We start from the raw sequence: 17393 nt of genomic DNA, 5'->3' as shown, positions 1-17393 counted from the left end.
TTCGTCTTTTGAATTAAGTGTTGTTATCCCTTCGAGCGATCTGGTGTCACTCCTCGTGAATTAATGCTGGTTTATGTGTACTTAAATTTGAATTGGCCATTTGAATTAATATTTTCGAGAGCAGTATAGCACTAAGGCAACCTCATTGTATACCACCTTGTGCCCCGGTCTAGTACTATAATTTTCAGTGGCACGAGTTAGCTCCACTACCGGTTTTACTGATGTGCTCCCTTCAAAATCTTTTCTTGTATACGTTTGCCCCATGTGTGTCTGGGAACACAGAGATGAACTTTAGTGTGACTTCAGTGCTAGTCAGTTAATGGAATCTTTATTTTTGATGGGCTTCCACTGAAGAGTTTGAGTGGAGCGTAGTGTGTTTGATTTGATATTCATTTAATTACTGTATATTGATTTAATGGGGAGCAAGACATTTAAAGACTGTTGGTACTAACTCACCTAGTTGCTTGGTTTTTGCTAATTCGTTCCAAATGGCCTACTAGTTATTCAATGGGAAGGCTGTTGATTAGTTGATTACTGTGAGTACAAATTCACGCTATTTATTTGTTGCCGAAATTGTTAAAGTGTCTGTGTCGTGATTCAATCACTAGCGACGTGTTTGAGCTAAATTGATATAAACCTGACATTGCGTCCTTAAAATTTGTTGCCAGCAGAAATCCTTAAAGAACTAAGTTTTGACACTGCTTATGTTAACCTTTACTGGGAGCAATATTTCATGTAGTTAAATTTTGTCTTAAAATGTGTATTTCTCTGATGTAATAAACGAGTGATAAAAGACTAAAGCAAAGGGGCCTGGTCCTTCCTATTGTGTCCGGTTTCTAACATGTATCAACGACCTATAGTTCAAATGGTTGAAATGGCTTAACGTCTCAGGTCATCAGTCACCTAGAACTTAGAACTACCTAACCTAAGGACATCACACACATCCATGCCCAAGGCAGGATAGAACCTGCGACCGTATCGGTCGCGCGGTTCCAGACTGAAGCGCAGGCAAGCCGCCCTCCAGTACCATGGACGTTGTTGATCGCTCCTGTCTTATTACATGTCATATCATCATGTCCTTCTTGTCAATGTCTTCAACGTGTACTCACCTCTCCGACTCTACAGGGAACTTTATATTTATGTGGTGTCTGTTCTTTCTGACATATCCGAAAGAACAGAGAACGTTTTGAACCAACAGCCACTTTGAATAAAGCCACCAACAAATTACAGACATTGACTGAGAGGGGGCCTTGATTTAAATCAATGGTGAAAGTTGAAAACTTTTTCGGCGGGCTGAGATTCGAACCCGGTTCTCCTGTCTACTAGGGAGATGCGTTGACCACTGCGCCATCCAGGCACAGCTGTTACATTGGTCGGACAAATTTGTGCAGGTCCGGGATTCGAACCCGCGTCTCCTGTCTGCTTGGCAGATGCGCTGACCACTGTGTGGTCCAGGCACAGTGCTCACATTGGTCGGACATGTCCGGCAGAACAGAAACCTCATCATTAAGTTGAGTACGGCCAATGATCTTTTCAGTGCAGAGGCACAGCATGTTCCAACTCTTACGGAATCGGCGAAAGGGCAGGAGTAATGGGACAATGGGCAAGCGGCTATACAGTAGTAGTGTGTGGATAGATTTAGAATCAGGATCTGATGGGAGGTATGCTAGGGTAGTCAGTGCAGATGTGACGACCACTGTGTCGGTAAGGCAGTCTAGCATCTGTCACCATATACAGCGCAGCTGCCTAACGAGCAGGCGACCCGAGTTCGAATCTTAGCCCCATACAAATTTTCAACTTTTCCCATTGATTTAAATCTACACCCACTCCCAGCCAATGTATGTAATTCCTTTGTGCATGTTTATCATTTTATTAGCAGTCTTACTAATTTTCAACATCCTTCTGTAACAACACATCTCGTCTGCTTCAATTTTCTTCCTTTCCAGTTTTCTCCCTGGCGATGTTTCACTTCCATACAATGCTATGTCAAAAACCTACATTCCAAGAAATGCCTGCCTCAAGTGTTTGATACCAGTAGATTTGTTTTGGTCAGGAATGCTCTCTTCGACGATGCGAATCTGCTTTTTATATTCTCCTTGCTTCATCTTTGATGTGCTACTTTGCTTATAAGGTTGCAGAATTTATTCACTCCATTCACGTTCCCCAATTTTGGTGTTAAGGTAACCACTAATTTCATTTCAGCTATTTGTCATTCCTCTCGCCTTTTTTGGTATACTACCAATCCATAGTATGTACTCATTACCCTCCATAGACTTCAACGGACCCTGTCACTTTCTCAGCAGTCAACTTAAGACAAGTATCAAGCAGATTGTTAGAAAACATAGGACAATAACCTGCGTATTTCCAAACATGAAAACATGAGGCCAGAATCAAGAATGACTCTTCCTATGTAACATTTCGAAATATATACACAAAAAAGCAAATCAATACTCGACTAAGTCCCTATATAAATCCTTTGAGAAATTTTTAAATAAAAACGAGTAACAAACAAAACTAAGCGGGAAGCAAGATAAGAATTATTGGTGTTATTCTCACCATCGAACAATTGTAAGTTAAGTTGGGATGTAAAATCATGTCAGCATGTCAGATGTCAGTTTGTTGAAGCATTAGGACGACATACTTACATTTTTCTATACTTCATTAAGTTGTCTCAATGGTATTAAGTTACTTTACTTCCAAACGTATTAAAGTAGGTCGTGTTTCAATGAACATGTCAATTGGTGAATTTGTGTACTTTATTTACCTTCTTCACAGATGTACCAAATAGAATTATCCACACACTAAAACACAGTGGTCAGATGAGCAGAATTTGTTAAACGTTGTGTTTTGCATAAACATCTATACTTCGCAAACCATGTCGTGGTGGGTGGTGGATGGAACTATGTGTATCACTGTAAATTCCCCCCTTATCCGTCCCGCGAATAGTGCGTGGGGACAATAGTTCTTTCCTTTTTTTTATTTATCGGTTTTCGAGACGTGCCCATAGAGCCACGTCAGTAGCGGAGGGTCTCTCATGACGATACGAAAGTGAGGGCAACATAATACCCAGTCCCCGAGAGGAGGAAATCTCCGACCCGACTGGTAACCGAATCCAACAATAGTTGTCGGTAAGATTCAGTGTGAACAGGTATCTCTTAAATTTTATGGTCTTTCCTCAAGGAAGTAACCCACTGGTCGACTCCTCTAAATATGTACGCTCTTGGAATTTTTAACAGTAAACCACACCGTGATACGTGCTTGTGTTTTAGCAGCTGTTACTTGGAGTTCAATGACACTTTCACGTTTGCTAAGCGAACCTACAAATCTTCTGTTTCTTGTGTCAGTCCTATTTGTTAGGCATATTCAGGTACTGGTCAAAAGAGGGTATGCTGTACCTCCTGATGATTCTTCCATTGATTTACGTTAAGAAGTCTGACTAGGTTACTTTTATGTAGTCGTTTCATTTCAAATCGATCGTATGCATGCATCCTACTCCTAGATATTTAATTGTGACTGCTTCCAGTGATTGTTCGGCAATTATGAACTCATACACGAACGGATAGTTTCGCCTTTTAATATTATTGTCTTATTAATATTACAACTGTTTGAGGGCCAACTGTCAATCCCTACACTTGCCTCGATCCTCTGCAGGTGTTCCTGAATTTTGCTTCATCTTTCCATCGCTGCAGCTGCTCTCTATACAGCATCACCTAGTTACAGCCTCATATATCTTCTTCCATTGCCGACTAGGTGATTTATATACGCTGTGAACAGTGATGAGCTTATAACACTCCTCCTGAGATACTCACGAATTTACTTTTATTTTTACCTCCTCAGGTTTTCCTGCTGTGTGTGATATAAGGTCAGTGATACATTCCCCGAACTCTTCATCCCGATCACAAACCTGGTCTGATATTCTGCCAGCTCGCTTACAGAGCAGAACTGTATCGAACACCTTCCGGAAATCATCCTGTGTCCAGCATATCCGGCCTTCTTGATCTCGTGATCGAACAAAGTTAAGTGGGTTTCTCTAGTTTGTTGTCTGTGGGATACAAGTGGACTCGTACAGAGAAGAATTTTGGGTCACTAGAAAGATAAAGGGAAAAATGTTTGGCGCAAGGCCCTAACGAGTCTGCTAGCCTGATTGCGGCACTAGGACAGGGACGGTAGTGAGACCATTCATTGCCCCGACGACCTTTATACCTCCAAGATACGTCCCCAGTAATTATTTAATAGCAGACCGAGTCGATCTGGAGAGACTGGAACGAGGAATAATCCCCACCCGTACCCGCCTGCAACTGGAACCTTAAGGGTGGAGTCCAGTGTTCAACTAGCTAGACCAGAGATCACCAGGGGACGGTCTCTAGGCTACGTCAGTTCATCCGAAACGTATGGAACACCAGACGCTGCGATGCAGTTTAACTATAAATGTTATATTTATATTACTATTAGGTCTTTAGCACCTACAGAGAGATCTCGGCTCCTAAGTTCCTTAAATGAACTACAATTTGAAAATATTGTAGTGACATATTCTTGTTTATTAATAATTTCTTATTTCGCGCAGTCCCAAGATTTTAAATATGTTTGTAATTCAATGTCTTTTCATTTTCGGATACTGTTTCCATCAGTTTTCAATGTGGCTTCCAACGAAGGAAAAATTGACGACGACTTTTGCGTTTTCATTTCTTTATGGGAATGAATACTCAGAATCTTAATTGCGTAATATGCAGCGGAAGTGCTGTCGTTTCGAAAGTACCCTTCACAATGGCGTCTGTAAGTGAGCTGCGTCCAAGCAGAAAACTGTCACTGAATTTCATTTGATAGGAAACCAGAACATCGCAGATGTTTATAGGGGATTTCTGAATATCTACGGTAATGTAGGAGAGAACAAAGGCACTGTGAGTTGCTCGGTGACGCGTCTGTCATCATGGGAACAAGATCACGCAAACCTGTCCGATCTATCGCATTTCGGCCGGCCGCACACAGCTGTGACTTCGGCAATGTGCGGGGACTCCCGTTCGAGGTGAGCGGTGGATCATAGTCAAACACCTCGCCGCTCAACTGGACGTCTTTGTTGGTAGTGCTGACATGCTCGTTCACCGTGCGGAGGCGTCAGTGATCGAACCTGGGACTCTGGGACCCACCGCGCCGCTTACACAGGTTACACAGAATAATTACAACATCGCTTCCTGACTGGCCCCTATAAGAGTAGACCAGCACAGGTCCGACCGGACTCTTGTCTGACCTGGCACACACTTGTCTCTAGCTAAAATGGCCCGTCTATCTATACTGCGTTTCCCTTCTGACGTATTGTCAGAGACAGAAACTATGGCAGGGGTAAATTCCCATTTACACATCGCCCTCCTAGCTCTGGCCTAGTGCCCCTGCCTCATACACTGCAATAACTTCAAGCAACGCTGCAGTTCCCTGCCTAGCTGTTGCTTCACACCAAACACATCGTGGCCGGCCGGTGTGGCCGAGTGGTTCTAGGCGCTTCAGTCTGGAACCGCGGAACCGCTACGGTCGCAGGTTCAAATCCTGCCTCGGGCATGGATGTGTGTGATGTCCTTAGGTTAGTTAGGTTTAAGTAGTTCTAAGTTCTAGGGGATTCATGACATCAGACGTTAAGTCCCATAGTGCTCAGAGCCAAACACATCGTGCATGTAATAACGCAGTCGCAGCTAGCGCCCTGTTTACTCTGCCTGGCCTATTGGCTGCAGACTATTACTACACACTGCCAGCAGCCCCAGACTTAATTGCCCAACCGCGAATTTGCTGAATTATAACGAAATTCCCCTTTTCTACGACTAAGACTAATGCTAGTGCAGCAACCAGTTCAGGTACTCAAAGTTATGTGCCCGCTGGGTTCATTGCCGCCTACAGAACTCCTTGATCAACGAAGGACAACCTCTGTAGAATTGCTTGCGCGTTACGAGGCTGACCGTAATAACTTTTTGTCGAACATCGTCACAGGCAATGAAACATGGGTTCCTAACGTCCAACCGGAAACAAAACCGCAACCCATGAAGTGGCGCCACACAGCCTCTCCTTAGAAGAAAATGTTCAAAGTCGCACCCTCAGCCATTGCGACAGTCTTGTGGGACTTTGAAGGGGCTGTTCTGTTTGAGGTCCTCCCTCATAGTGCAAACATCAATCCTTAAGAGTATTGTATCACCCGCGCCACAAGAAAGCATACTAAATCTCCTTTCCCACGACAACGCAATGCCTCACACAATTCTACACGCCAGAGAGGAGTTCACAACGTTTCATTTGACTATTCATCCACATCCACCCTACAGTCGGAATCTCGCACCTTGTCATTTCTGTCTGTTTGGCTCAATGAATGATGCATTCGGAGCCGGCCGCTGTGGCCGAGCGGTTCCTGGCGCTTCAGTCTGGAACCGAGCTGATGCAACGTTCCCAGGTTCGAATCCTGCCTCGGGCATGGATGTGTGTGATGTCCTCAGGTTAATTAGGTTTAAGTAGCTCTAAGTCTAGGAGACTGACGACATCAGATGTTGAGTCCCATAGTGCTTAGAGCCATTTGAACCATTTTTTATGCACTCCGCGGGAAGCAGTACTTGAGTGATGTGGAGATTATTGATGTAGGAAGACATTGGCTCGAACGTCGACCAGTGAGTGAAAGCATGCGGACAAACTGACCATCTCAATAACGTGGCATAAGGCAGTTTCAGTGAACGGACATTATGGTTGGAAATCGGGTTTTTAGCTAGAAGTGTGGGTAGTAATATGATGTACCGCAATCCGAAATAACACCAACCTGCTTTCAGAAAAAAATGCGTTAATTATTAAACGCCTCTAATTCAACCACTCGGAACGCCATATTCTGCCACTGAGCCAGGAGAGTTCCAAATTCTTTCGCGTACTGTTTTAGGTATGCCGTCATGACTCGCCGTTATCCCTCTGTTGAGCGGCCTCAGCTCATTTTCTAGCTAACCTTTCTTTTGAGCGTATTCAGAATATTCTTTCTCTAACTAGATGGAATAGAGCCGCTAATAATGGCGCAACGTATCCTCAATGCACAATGACTCGCAGAATCTGTACAGGTAATGTAAATTACTCGGTAATAATATGCTGTACTGGAACTTCGAATAAAACCAGCCTGCTTTCAGAAGAAAAATTTGTTGCACCAATAACGAATACCCCTCGTACAACCACTCGGTAAATTACTAGCGTACACGAAGTGTCAGTCCGTGCAGTTTAATAACTACATTCGTTCACTTATTCGAGAATTCAAAACAAATGGTCTGCAGTTTTGAAAGATGGCAGCCAATCCACATTTCATGAGATTGTGTAGTTTTGTCAAGTTCTGCAGAGTGTCTCTGCCTGTGCTGTCTCATTTTCTTACGAAACCAGGGTGGAAGATCATGTGAGAGAAGTCGATATGAGTGAGTTTTATCTTCATTTTCACAACGTTTGATAGTCAGCAGCACATGTACCTCTAGCTACCTTCGCTAAAGACAGTTTTTATAAACGGGGGTGTAACTACAATCACTAGTGCGTTGGTGAATTCCTACAGAATTTAGTATAAGTTGAAAACAGTCTTGGTTGCAATTTTAGTTTTTCTTTTATTCATCAACTACGCGTTTCACCTTATTTAGACATCTTCAGGCTGATTTTAATTTGGTATTTCTTAGGACGAAGCTTTAGACAATGTAGCTAAAAGGCATCGTCGAGTACATCAGGCCAATATCGCCTTTGTTAACCGCAGTAAATACTTTCTAGATGGACGTGAGTGACTCCAAGACCTACATAAGGCGTACACGTTCACAGGAGAAAATAATAGAATAAGATGGGACTTAAGTAGTTAGCATAAAGCGAAGCCACATCTTCTTCTATTATTTGCTCCTGTGAACTTGTACGCGTTATGCAGGTCTTGGAGTCACGTCCATCTAGAAAGTATTTACTAAGGTTAACGAAGGCGATATTGGCCTGAGGGCACTCGACGATGCCCTTTAGCTACATTGTCTAAAGCTTCGTCCTATGTAATATCAAATTTTGCCACTGTGCACAGCTTCATGCCGTCCTCACTCCTGTGCTCATTAACCGCATGCACTCTTCGAGCGAAACTTAATAGAAAACATTTAGCAAAGATCAATTCGTAATTGGTCGATCTGAAGTCCTGATGTCAGATTTTCCTTGTGTGGTTTCTTTCGATAGAACTAAATTCAGTAAATATTTATGTGACTGCAAGCGACTTAGTTTTCAAGAAGTTAGAGAACGATAATCACTGATTCGCTGAATAGGAAGCTCATGGTAGCGAAAAAGTCCATTTTACACGATGAAAGTGCGTTCCGACGAAGCCACATTTACCACTATTTAGACGTTTTCGATATTTTATACGCAGTGGGCACTTTTTACTTTCGTTACACATCATCTGGAAAACAAATAAGCGGCCAATTCGTGCAAATGTGGCTCATTGAGGAACTAATTACACTCATGCTCATGAATTAAGGATAATGCTGATACATTGTGAAACAAAGCTCTGGTGGGCAGTATGTGGGTTTAAATAACCTCGGGGTATGACCATATGGTGCATTTGACCTGCGGTCGTCGCACGGTGGCGCTGGCAGCAGTCCACATACGCACTGGTGCGTTGGTGCATGTCAGAGTACGGTGCACCGAGTAAGTGTGCAGACGTTTTCAGACGTGCTAATGGTGACTGTGTGTTGAAAATGGCTCAAAGAACACATATTGATGACGTTATGAGGGGTTGAATACTAGGGCGAGTGGAGGCTGGTCAAACACTGCAGGTCGTAGCACGTGCCACAAAGTGTGATCTCACGATTATGGCAACGATTCCGGCAGACAGGAAACGTGTCCTGGCGCTACAGTACGGGACGTCCACAGTATACAACACCACAAGAAGACCGATATCTCACCACCAGTGCCTGCACACGGCCTTATTCGGGACCATATTTCAGCCCCTGGAACAGTTATCTCCACACACACAGTCTACAGACGACTGAACAGACATGATTTATTGGCCCGGAGACCTGCAGGGTGCATTCCACTGACGCCTAGTCACAGGAGAGCCCGTAAAGCCTGGTGTCAAGAACAAAGTACATGGTCATTGGAACAATGGTCCCAGATTATGTCCACAAACGAGTACAGGTATACTGAACAGTGATTCTCGCTTGATTTTCATCTGACATGAACCAGGAACCAGATACCAACCCCTTAATGTCCTTGATAGGCACTTGTATGGAGGTCGTTGTTTGATGGTGTGGGGTGGGATTGTGATTGGTGCACTTACACCCCTGCATATCTTTTACAGAGGAACTGTAACGGGTCAGGTGAATCGGGACATCATTTTGCACCAGTATGTCCGCCTTTTCAGGGGTGCAGTGAGACCCAGCTTCTTCCTGATGGATGACAACGCACGGCCCCACGAGCTAACATTGTGAAGGAATACCTTGAAACAGAAGATAACAGGCGAATGGAGTGGTCTACCTGTTCTCCAGACCTAAACCCCATCGAGCACGTCAGGGATGCTCTCGGTCGACGTATCGCTGCACGTCTTGAAACCACTAAGACACTTCAGGAGCTCCGACAGGCACTGGTGCAACAATTGGAGGCTATACCACTGAAGCTGCTCGACCTCCTGATCCAGAGTATGCCAACCCGTTGTGCGGCCTGTGTACGTTGCATGGTGATCATATTCCATACTGATGTCGGGGTACATGCGTAGGTCGCAGTGACGTTTTGTAGCACTGTGTTTCGGGACGGTTTTCTCAATTTATCACCAATACCGTGGACTTACATATATGTGTCGTGTGTGTTCCCTATGTGCTTATGCTATTAGCGCCAGTTTTGTGTAGTACCACGTTTTATGGCACCACGTTCTGCAATTATCCTTAATTTATGAGCATGAGTGTAGAACAATAAGGTGAAAGTGGTTCCACATTCTCTTATAGCCATCCAGCAGCTAGCGAAGTGCGATCGCTACGTAAATGGCAGAAGTACTGACCTCCATAAGTTCGAACTTGAGCTGCTCGATCGGCAACTTGGAGGCGAGCCGCAGGGTGCAGTTGTGCCTGCTGTATGGCCAGCGAGAATTGTCCTGCTTGCAGTGCGAGCGGAAGTAGGCAGGCGGCATACACTCCACGTAGCCAGTAGACGACAGGAAGCACCTTGTGTTGACCAGAGACGATTCGTCTGGGTCATCCTGCCACCTGCAAAACACACAATTCCATTGCCGTCATTGTCGATTTATGTTACAAGCGTAAACACACACACATACATGCACATGGAGCCGTTCACGAGGGCATTCTGGTACAAGTTGGTACTCACAACAGCTTCGTGAACTGGCTGCAAACGTCCTCGTGGAGCTGAAGTTAGTCGTTTAGACCGAAACCGGTTAATAAATAAGTATCTACTGTGATCTGCCCTGATTCTTTTCATTTATACTGTTAAATACAATCGCTGTCGTTCCGATATGGCATCAAAACCTGTACGTCATTTATACGAGGAGCGTTTTTTCTGAAAGTAGGTTGATTCCATTCGTGATTATATTAGAATCAAATTGCGTGCATATGGAGTATCGTCTCAGTTGTGTGACTGGATTTGTGATTTCCTCTCAGAGAGGTCACAGTTCGTAGTGATACACGTAAATCATCGAGGAGAACAGAAGTGATACCTGGCGTTCCGCAAGATAGTGTCATAGGCCCTGTGCTGTTCCTGATTTACATAAATGATCTAGAAGATAATCTTAGCGGCCCCTTAGATTGTTTGCAGATGATTCTGTAATTTAACGTCTAGTAAAATCATCAGATGATCAATTCCAATTACAAAATGATCTAGAGAGAATTTCCGTATGGTGTGAAAAGTGGCAGTTGGCACTAAACAAAGAAAAGTGCCATGTCATCCACAGGGGTACTAAAAGAAATAGGATAAATTCTGGGTATACGATAAATCTCACAAATCTAAGAGCTGTCAATTCGACTAAAAACCTAGGAATTCCAATTACGAGCAACTTAAATGGGAAAGACCACATAGATAATATTGTGGGGAAGGCGAAAGAAAGACTGTTTTTTGGCAGAACACTTAGATGGTGCGACAAACCCACTAAAGAGACAGCCTACATCACACTTGTCCTCTACTGGAAAATTGCTGCGCAGTATGGGATCCTTGCCAGGTGCTATTGGCGGACGAAATTGATGGGGTGCAAAGAAGGGCAGCTCGTTTCGTGTTATCGCGCAATAGGGGTGAGAGTGTCACTGATATGATACGCGAGTTGGGGTGTCAGTCACTGAAACAAAGGTGGTTTTCTTTGCGGCTAGATCTATTTACGAAATTTCTATCTCGAACTTTCTCTTCTGAATGCGAAAATATTTTGTTGACACCCACCTACGTAGGGAGAAATGATAATCATAATAAAATAAGAGAAATCAGACCTCGAACGGAAAGCTTTAGGTGTTCCTTTTTCCCACGCGCCATTCGACATTGTAATGGTAGAGAAATAGTATGAAAATGGTTCGATGAATCGTCTGCCAGGCCTTTAAGTGTGAATTGCCGAGATAACCATGTAAATGTAGATGTAGACAATGTAATTCCCACACATTTTTGGCTACAAGACCTTATTTATCAACGTAATCTCCGTTCAATGCGGCGGCGATACGTCACCTTACGGGTAGGGCATGTACGGTCGCACGGTGCCACTCTGTTGGTACATTTGGCAACCAACGTCTTGCTGCATCAGTAATTTGTCCATAATCCACGTAAAGCTTCCCGCGGAATCGCTCATTCATTGGGGCAAACAGAGGGGGGACGGAAGGTGCGAGATCAGGGCTCTAGTCAAATCAAGTTTTGTGAGCTCCTGTCGGAGTGCGCAAACTTGTGTGACACCTTCCATTGTCATGGAGATGAAGTTAGTTTGCATTATTGTGTTGACCAACAAACTGAAGCCGTTTCTTCTATTTGGTGAGGGTTTCACAGTACACTTAGGAGTTGATCGTTGCACCATGAGGGAGATCCAGAAGACAGTCACTATGGCTTTACTGGCTGAGGGTGTGAGTTTGAACATTTTCTTCTGAGGAGAGATGGTGTGGCACAACTCTATCGATTGTCTTTTTGTTTTCGGTATGAACTGATGAGGCCATGTTTCATCGCCTACGAATACGTTAGACAAAAAATTGTTACGATCAGCATCGTGACCCTCAAATGGTCCTTCGTTGCTCATTGTGATCTTTTGTTAGGCGACGAAGAACCCCAAGTGGAGGACGAATTTGTCAGCACTGCCAACAGAAGGAAGAAAGAAAGATTGGATTTAACGTCCCGTCGATATCGTGGTCACCAGAGACAGAACACAAGCTCGGATTGTGTCAAGGATGGGGAACGAAACCGGCGGTGCCCTTTCAGAGGAACCTTCCCTGTATTTGGCTGGAGCGATCTTGGGAAATCAGGGTAAACGTATATCAGGATGGCTGGATGCGGGTTTGAGCTGTCGTTCTCCCGAATGAGAGTGCAGTGTGCTAACCACTCCGCTACCTCGCTGGGTCACTACCAACAGGGACGCCCAGAGCAGAGAGGTGCTTGATTGTGAGCCGTTGATCACCTCGAATGAGAGTGTCCGCCCGCACGTTCCGATACTGTAGGAGTCAGAGAGGTCTGCAGCCGGCCGGCACGCGAGGGTAGCGACAGGTTTGTGCGACGTGGTTGCGGTGATGACAGGCGCGTCGCACAACGACTCGCCGTGGTTTTGTTCACTGCCAGAACTCCGTAGACATTCTCCAAGCGCCTATGAATATTTACAGTGCTCTGGTTTTCCGCTAAAGCAAACTAAGTGACAGCACTCTACTTGGAACTCATTCTTCGTTGCAGACGTCATTTTGAAGGCAATGTATAGTTCCACCAATTATCGGAACTTCGTGAAACGCCAGGGGCTGAAGGTGGAATACTCCATGATGTTCCACAACAAATTCCGCATTTTTTTCAGTGAAAGCTGGCCGAAAAAAAATTTATTCCATTCTTATTGAACACCCCTTGTTACCTTATTTATATGTAGAGTAATACCTTTTCATCACATCAAAATTAAAAACACCTTTTGGCTTAAAAATGCAGTTCCTTTTTAGGTCTTTCTGTTTGGTAGTCCCATCAACGGGCCACTAATGCCGACGTGACGTTCGATCGGGAAAAGTGGCCACACTCCTCGGCATGAAAAGTGTCCTAGATGTATAACCCAGTAAGAATTAGTTACTTCCGTACACCACCTATAATACTACATTACGGACTGAGGCCTAAAGCCTTTTGTGAAAGAAGTTATCATCCATCATTCTAAACCTTTGTGACAATTTTTAATTAAATAATTTATATTAATTTTATTTGAAACTGTCTTTGCTCTGTTGTATTTGGTCTAATACCAAAATCTGATTGTAAACGATCTCCTCCAGCTGCTTGGAAAGGTTTCAGATATGAGGGCATCAAGATGTGTAGAAATTATGTCAGTGTGCCATATCAGCAGACAAGGGATGTAGTGTCGTTGGCTATTACCATATCACTCGTCCTAGGAAGGGAAAAGTGGCCACTATGTAATCATCAGAAGAGATGGACTTAGTTCCTGCATCTCCATCTGAATAAACACTCCGCAAACCGCCTGAAGGTGTGTACTGGAGAGTACTTCTGGTACAAGTACATGTTCACTTGCGAATTGAGCGTGGGAAGAATGACTGTCCGCAGCTCGTGGTCGTGGGGTAGCGTTCTCGCTTCCCGTGCCCGGGTTCCCGGGTTCGATTCCCGGCGGGGTCAGGGATTTTCTCTGCCTCGTGATGACTGGGTGTTGTGTGATGTCCTTAGGTTAGTCAGGTTTAAGTAGTTCCAATTCTAGGGGACTGATGACCATAGAAGTCCCATAGTGCTCAGAACCATTTGAACCATTTTTTTTGAAGAATGACCATCCATAAGCCTCTGTATTATCTTTAATTTCTCGTCGTGGTCACTTTGTGAAACATATGCCTTTTCCCGTTAAATAATTCTTTTACGCTTAAAAATATTTGATGTAATACCTTGTAAAATGTGTAAGAGGCAATATTCTATTAATAACCATGATTGATAAATAATCAGCATTGGCGACCGAAGACTTCCGGCGTAAGAAGTCAGCCTTATTCTGCCAACGGCCTTGTAAAAGAGGGCGGAGGAGCGGATAGAGGTTCAGGACACTCTCTTGTCCTAGTGGTGGGAAATCGCCCCTAAAGGCGGGAGAATCAGCAATGATCAACGACATGAGGATGCAGAAGGCAATGGAAACCACTGCATTAAAGACACGTAACGTGTATCCGCAGGACATGTGGCCTGTAATTGAAGAAGTGTCATGATGGTCTCTCCATTGGCAAAAGATTCCGGAATAGTCCCCCATTCGGATCTCCGGGAGGGGACTGCCAAGGGGGAGGTTACCATTAGAAAAAGATTGAATAATCAACGAAAGGATAACGTTCTACGAGTCGGGGCGTGGAATGTCAGAAGCTTGAGCGTGGTTGGGAAACTAGAAAATCTGAAAAGGGAAATGCAAAGGCTCAATCTAGATATAGTAGGGGTCAGTGAAGGATTTATGGTCAGATGAGTATCGAGTAATATCAACAGCAGCAGAAAATGGTGTAACAGATGTAGGATTCGTTATGAATAGGAAGGTAGGGCAGAGGGTGTGTTACTGTGAACAGTTCAGTGACAGGGTTGCCCTAATCAGAATCGACAGCAGACCAACACCGACAACTATAGTTCAGGTATACATGCCGACGTCGCAAGCTGAAGATGAACAGATAGAGAAAGTGTATGAGGATATTGAAAGGGTAATGCAGTGTGTAAAGGGGGACGAAAATCTAATAGTTATGGGCAACTGGAATGCAGTTGTAGGGGAAGGAGTAGAAGAAAAGGTAACAGGAGAATATGGGCTTGGGGCTAGGAATGAAAGAGGAGGAAGACTAATTGAGTTCTGTAACAAGTTTCAGCTAGTAATAGCGAATACCCCGTTCAAGAATCACAAGAGGAGGAGGTATACTTGGAAAAGGCCGGGAGATATGGGAAGATTTCAATTAGATTACATCATGGTCAGACAGAGATTCCGAAATCAGACACTGGACTGTAAGGCGTACCCAAGAGCAGATTTAGACTCAAATTACAATATAGTAGTGATGAAGAGTAGGCTGAAGTTCAAGCCATTAGTCAGGAAGAATCAATATGCAAAAAAGTGGGATACGGAAGTCCTAAGGAATGACGAGATACGTTTGAAGTTCTCTAGCGCTATAGACACAGCACTAAGGAATGGCGCAGTAGGCAGTAAAGTTGAAGAGGAATGGACATCTCTAAAAAGGGCCATCACAGAAGTTGGGAAGGAAAACACGGGTACAAAGAAGGTAGCTGCGAAGAAACCATGGGTAACAGAAGAAATACTTCAGTTGATTGATGAAAGGAGGAGGTACAAACATGATCCGGGAAAATTAGGAATACAGAAATACAAGTCACTGAGGAATGAAATAAATAGCAAGTGCACGGAAGCTAAGACGAAATGGCTGCAGGAAAAATGTGACGACATCGAAAAAGATATGATTGTCGGAAGGACAGACTCAGCATACAGGAAAGTCAAAGCAACATTTGGTGACATTAAAAGCAACGGTGGTAACATTAAGAGTACAACGGGAATTCCACTGTTAAATGCAGAGGAGAGAGCAGATAGGTGGAAAGAATACATTGAAAGCCTCTAGTAGGGTGAAGATTTGTCTGATGTGTTAGAAGAAGAAACAGGATTCGATTTAGAAGAGATAGGGGATCCAGTATTAGAATCGGAATTTAAAAGAGTTTTGGAGGTCTTACGGTCAAATAAGGCAGAAGGGATGGATAACATTCCATCAGAATTCCTAAAATTATTGGGAGAAGTGGCAACAAAACGACTATTCACGTTGGTGTGTAGAATATATGAGTCTGGCGATATACCATCTGACTTTCAGAAAAGCATCATCCACACGATTCCGAAGACGGCAAGAGCTGACAAGTGCGAGAATTATCGCACAATCAGCTTAACAGCTCATGCATCGAAGCTGCTTACAAGAATATTATACAGAAGAATGGAAAAGAAAATTGAGAATGCGCTAGGAGAAAATCAGTTTGGCTTTAGGAAAAGTAAAGGGATGAGAGAGGCAATTCTGACGTTACGGCTAATAATAGAAGCAAGGCTAAAGAAAAGTCAAGATACTTTCATAGGATCTGTCGACCTGGAAAAAGCATTCGACAATATAAAATCGTGCAAGCTGTTGGAGAATCTGAAAAAAGTAGGGGTAAGCTATAGGGAGAGACGGGTCATATACAATATGTACAACAACCAAGGGGGAATAATAAGAGTGGACGATCAAGAACGAACTGCTCGTATTAAGAAGGGTGTAAGACAAGGCTGTAGCCTTTCGCCCCTACTCTTCAATCTGTACATCGAGGAAGCAATGATGGAAATAAAAGAAAGGTTCAGGAGTGGAATTAAAATACAAGGTGAAAGGATGTCAATGATACGATTCGCCGATGACAATGCTATCCTGAGTGAAAGTGAAGAAGAATTAAATGATCTCCTGAACGGAATGAACAGTCTAATGAGTACACAGTATGGTTTGAGAGTAACTCGGAAAAAGACGAAGGTAATGAGAAGTAGTAGAAATGAGAACAGAGAGAAACTTAACATCAGGATTGATGGTCACGATGTCAATGAAGTTAAGGAAATCCGCTACCTAGGCAGTAAAATAACCAATGACAGACGGAGCAAGGAGGACATCAAAAGCAGACTCGCTATGGCAAAAAAGGCATTTATGGCCAAGAGAAGTCTACTAATATCAAATACCGGCCTTAATTTGAGGAAGAAATTCCTGAGGATGTACGTCTGGAGTACAGCACTGTATGGTAGTGAAACATGGACTGTGGGAAAACCGGAACAGAAGAGAATCGAAGCATTTGAGATGTGGTGCTATAGACGAATGTTGAAAATTATGTAGACTGATAAGGTAAGGAATGAAGAGATTCTACGCAAAATCGGAGAGGAAAGGAATATGTGGAAAACGCTGATAAGGAGAAGGGACTGGGTGATAGGACATCTGCTAAGACATGAGGGAATGACTTCCATGGTACTAGAGGGAGCTGTAGAGGGCAAAAACTGTAGAGGAAGACAGAGATTGGAATATGTCAAGCAAATAATTGAGGACGTAGGTTGCAAGTGCTACTCTGAGATGAAGAGGTTAGCATAGGAAAGGAGTTCGTGGCGGGCCGCATCAAACCAGTCAGTAGACTGATGACAAAAAAAAAACCATGGTTTGCTGAAATACGCCAACGGACAAAAATTGGTTAGATGGAGGAGGCGTCACCCAGATACCGTGGAAAACCACCGCTACACTTTATAATTGCAT

General features: G+C 43.8%; 1 protein-coding gene across 1 annotated transcript in view; it reads right to left on the bottom strand.

Annotated features, from left to right (window-relative positions):
- The window catches only part of LOC124795442 (neuronal acetylcholine receptor subunit beta-3-like), a 167919-nt gene that overhangs the window by 109838 nt on the left and 40688 nt on the right, over nucleotides 1-17393 (bottom strand). Inside the window, exon 5 of the mRNA XM_047259466.1 lies at nucleotides 9992-10196. Within this exon, the coding sequence (XP_047115422.1) occupies nucleotides 9992-10196 (205 nt within the window). The remainder of the gene's footprint in view (nucleotides 1-9991; nucleotides 10197-17393) is intronic.

The sequence above is a fragment of the Schistocerca piceifrons genome, chromosome 4 (genome assembly GCF_021461385.2).
Source record: "Schistocerca piceifrons isolate TAMUIC-IGC-003096 chromosome 4, iqSchPice1.1, whole genome shotgun sequence".
In the NCBI taxonomy this organism is placed as follows: domain Eukaryota; kingdom Metazoa; phylum Arthropoda; class Insecta; order Orthoptera; family Acrididae; genus Schistocerca; species Schistocerca piceifrons.
The sequence above is the reverse complement of the archived record's forward strand: the minus strand, read 5'-3'. Positions and strand labels throughout refer to the sequence as shown.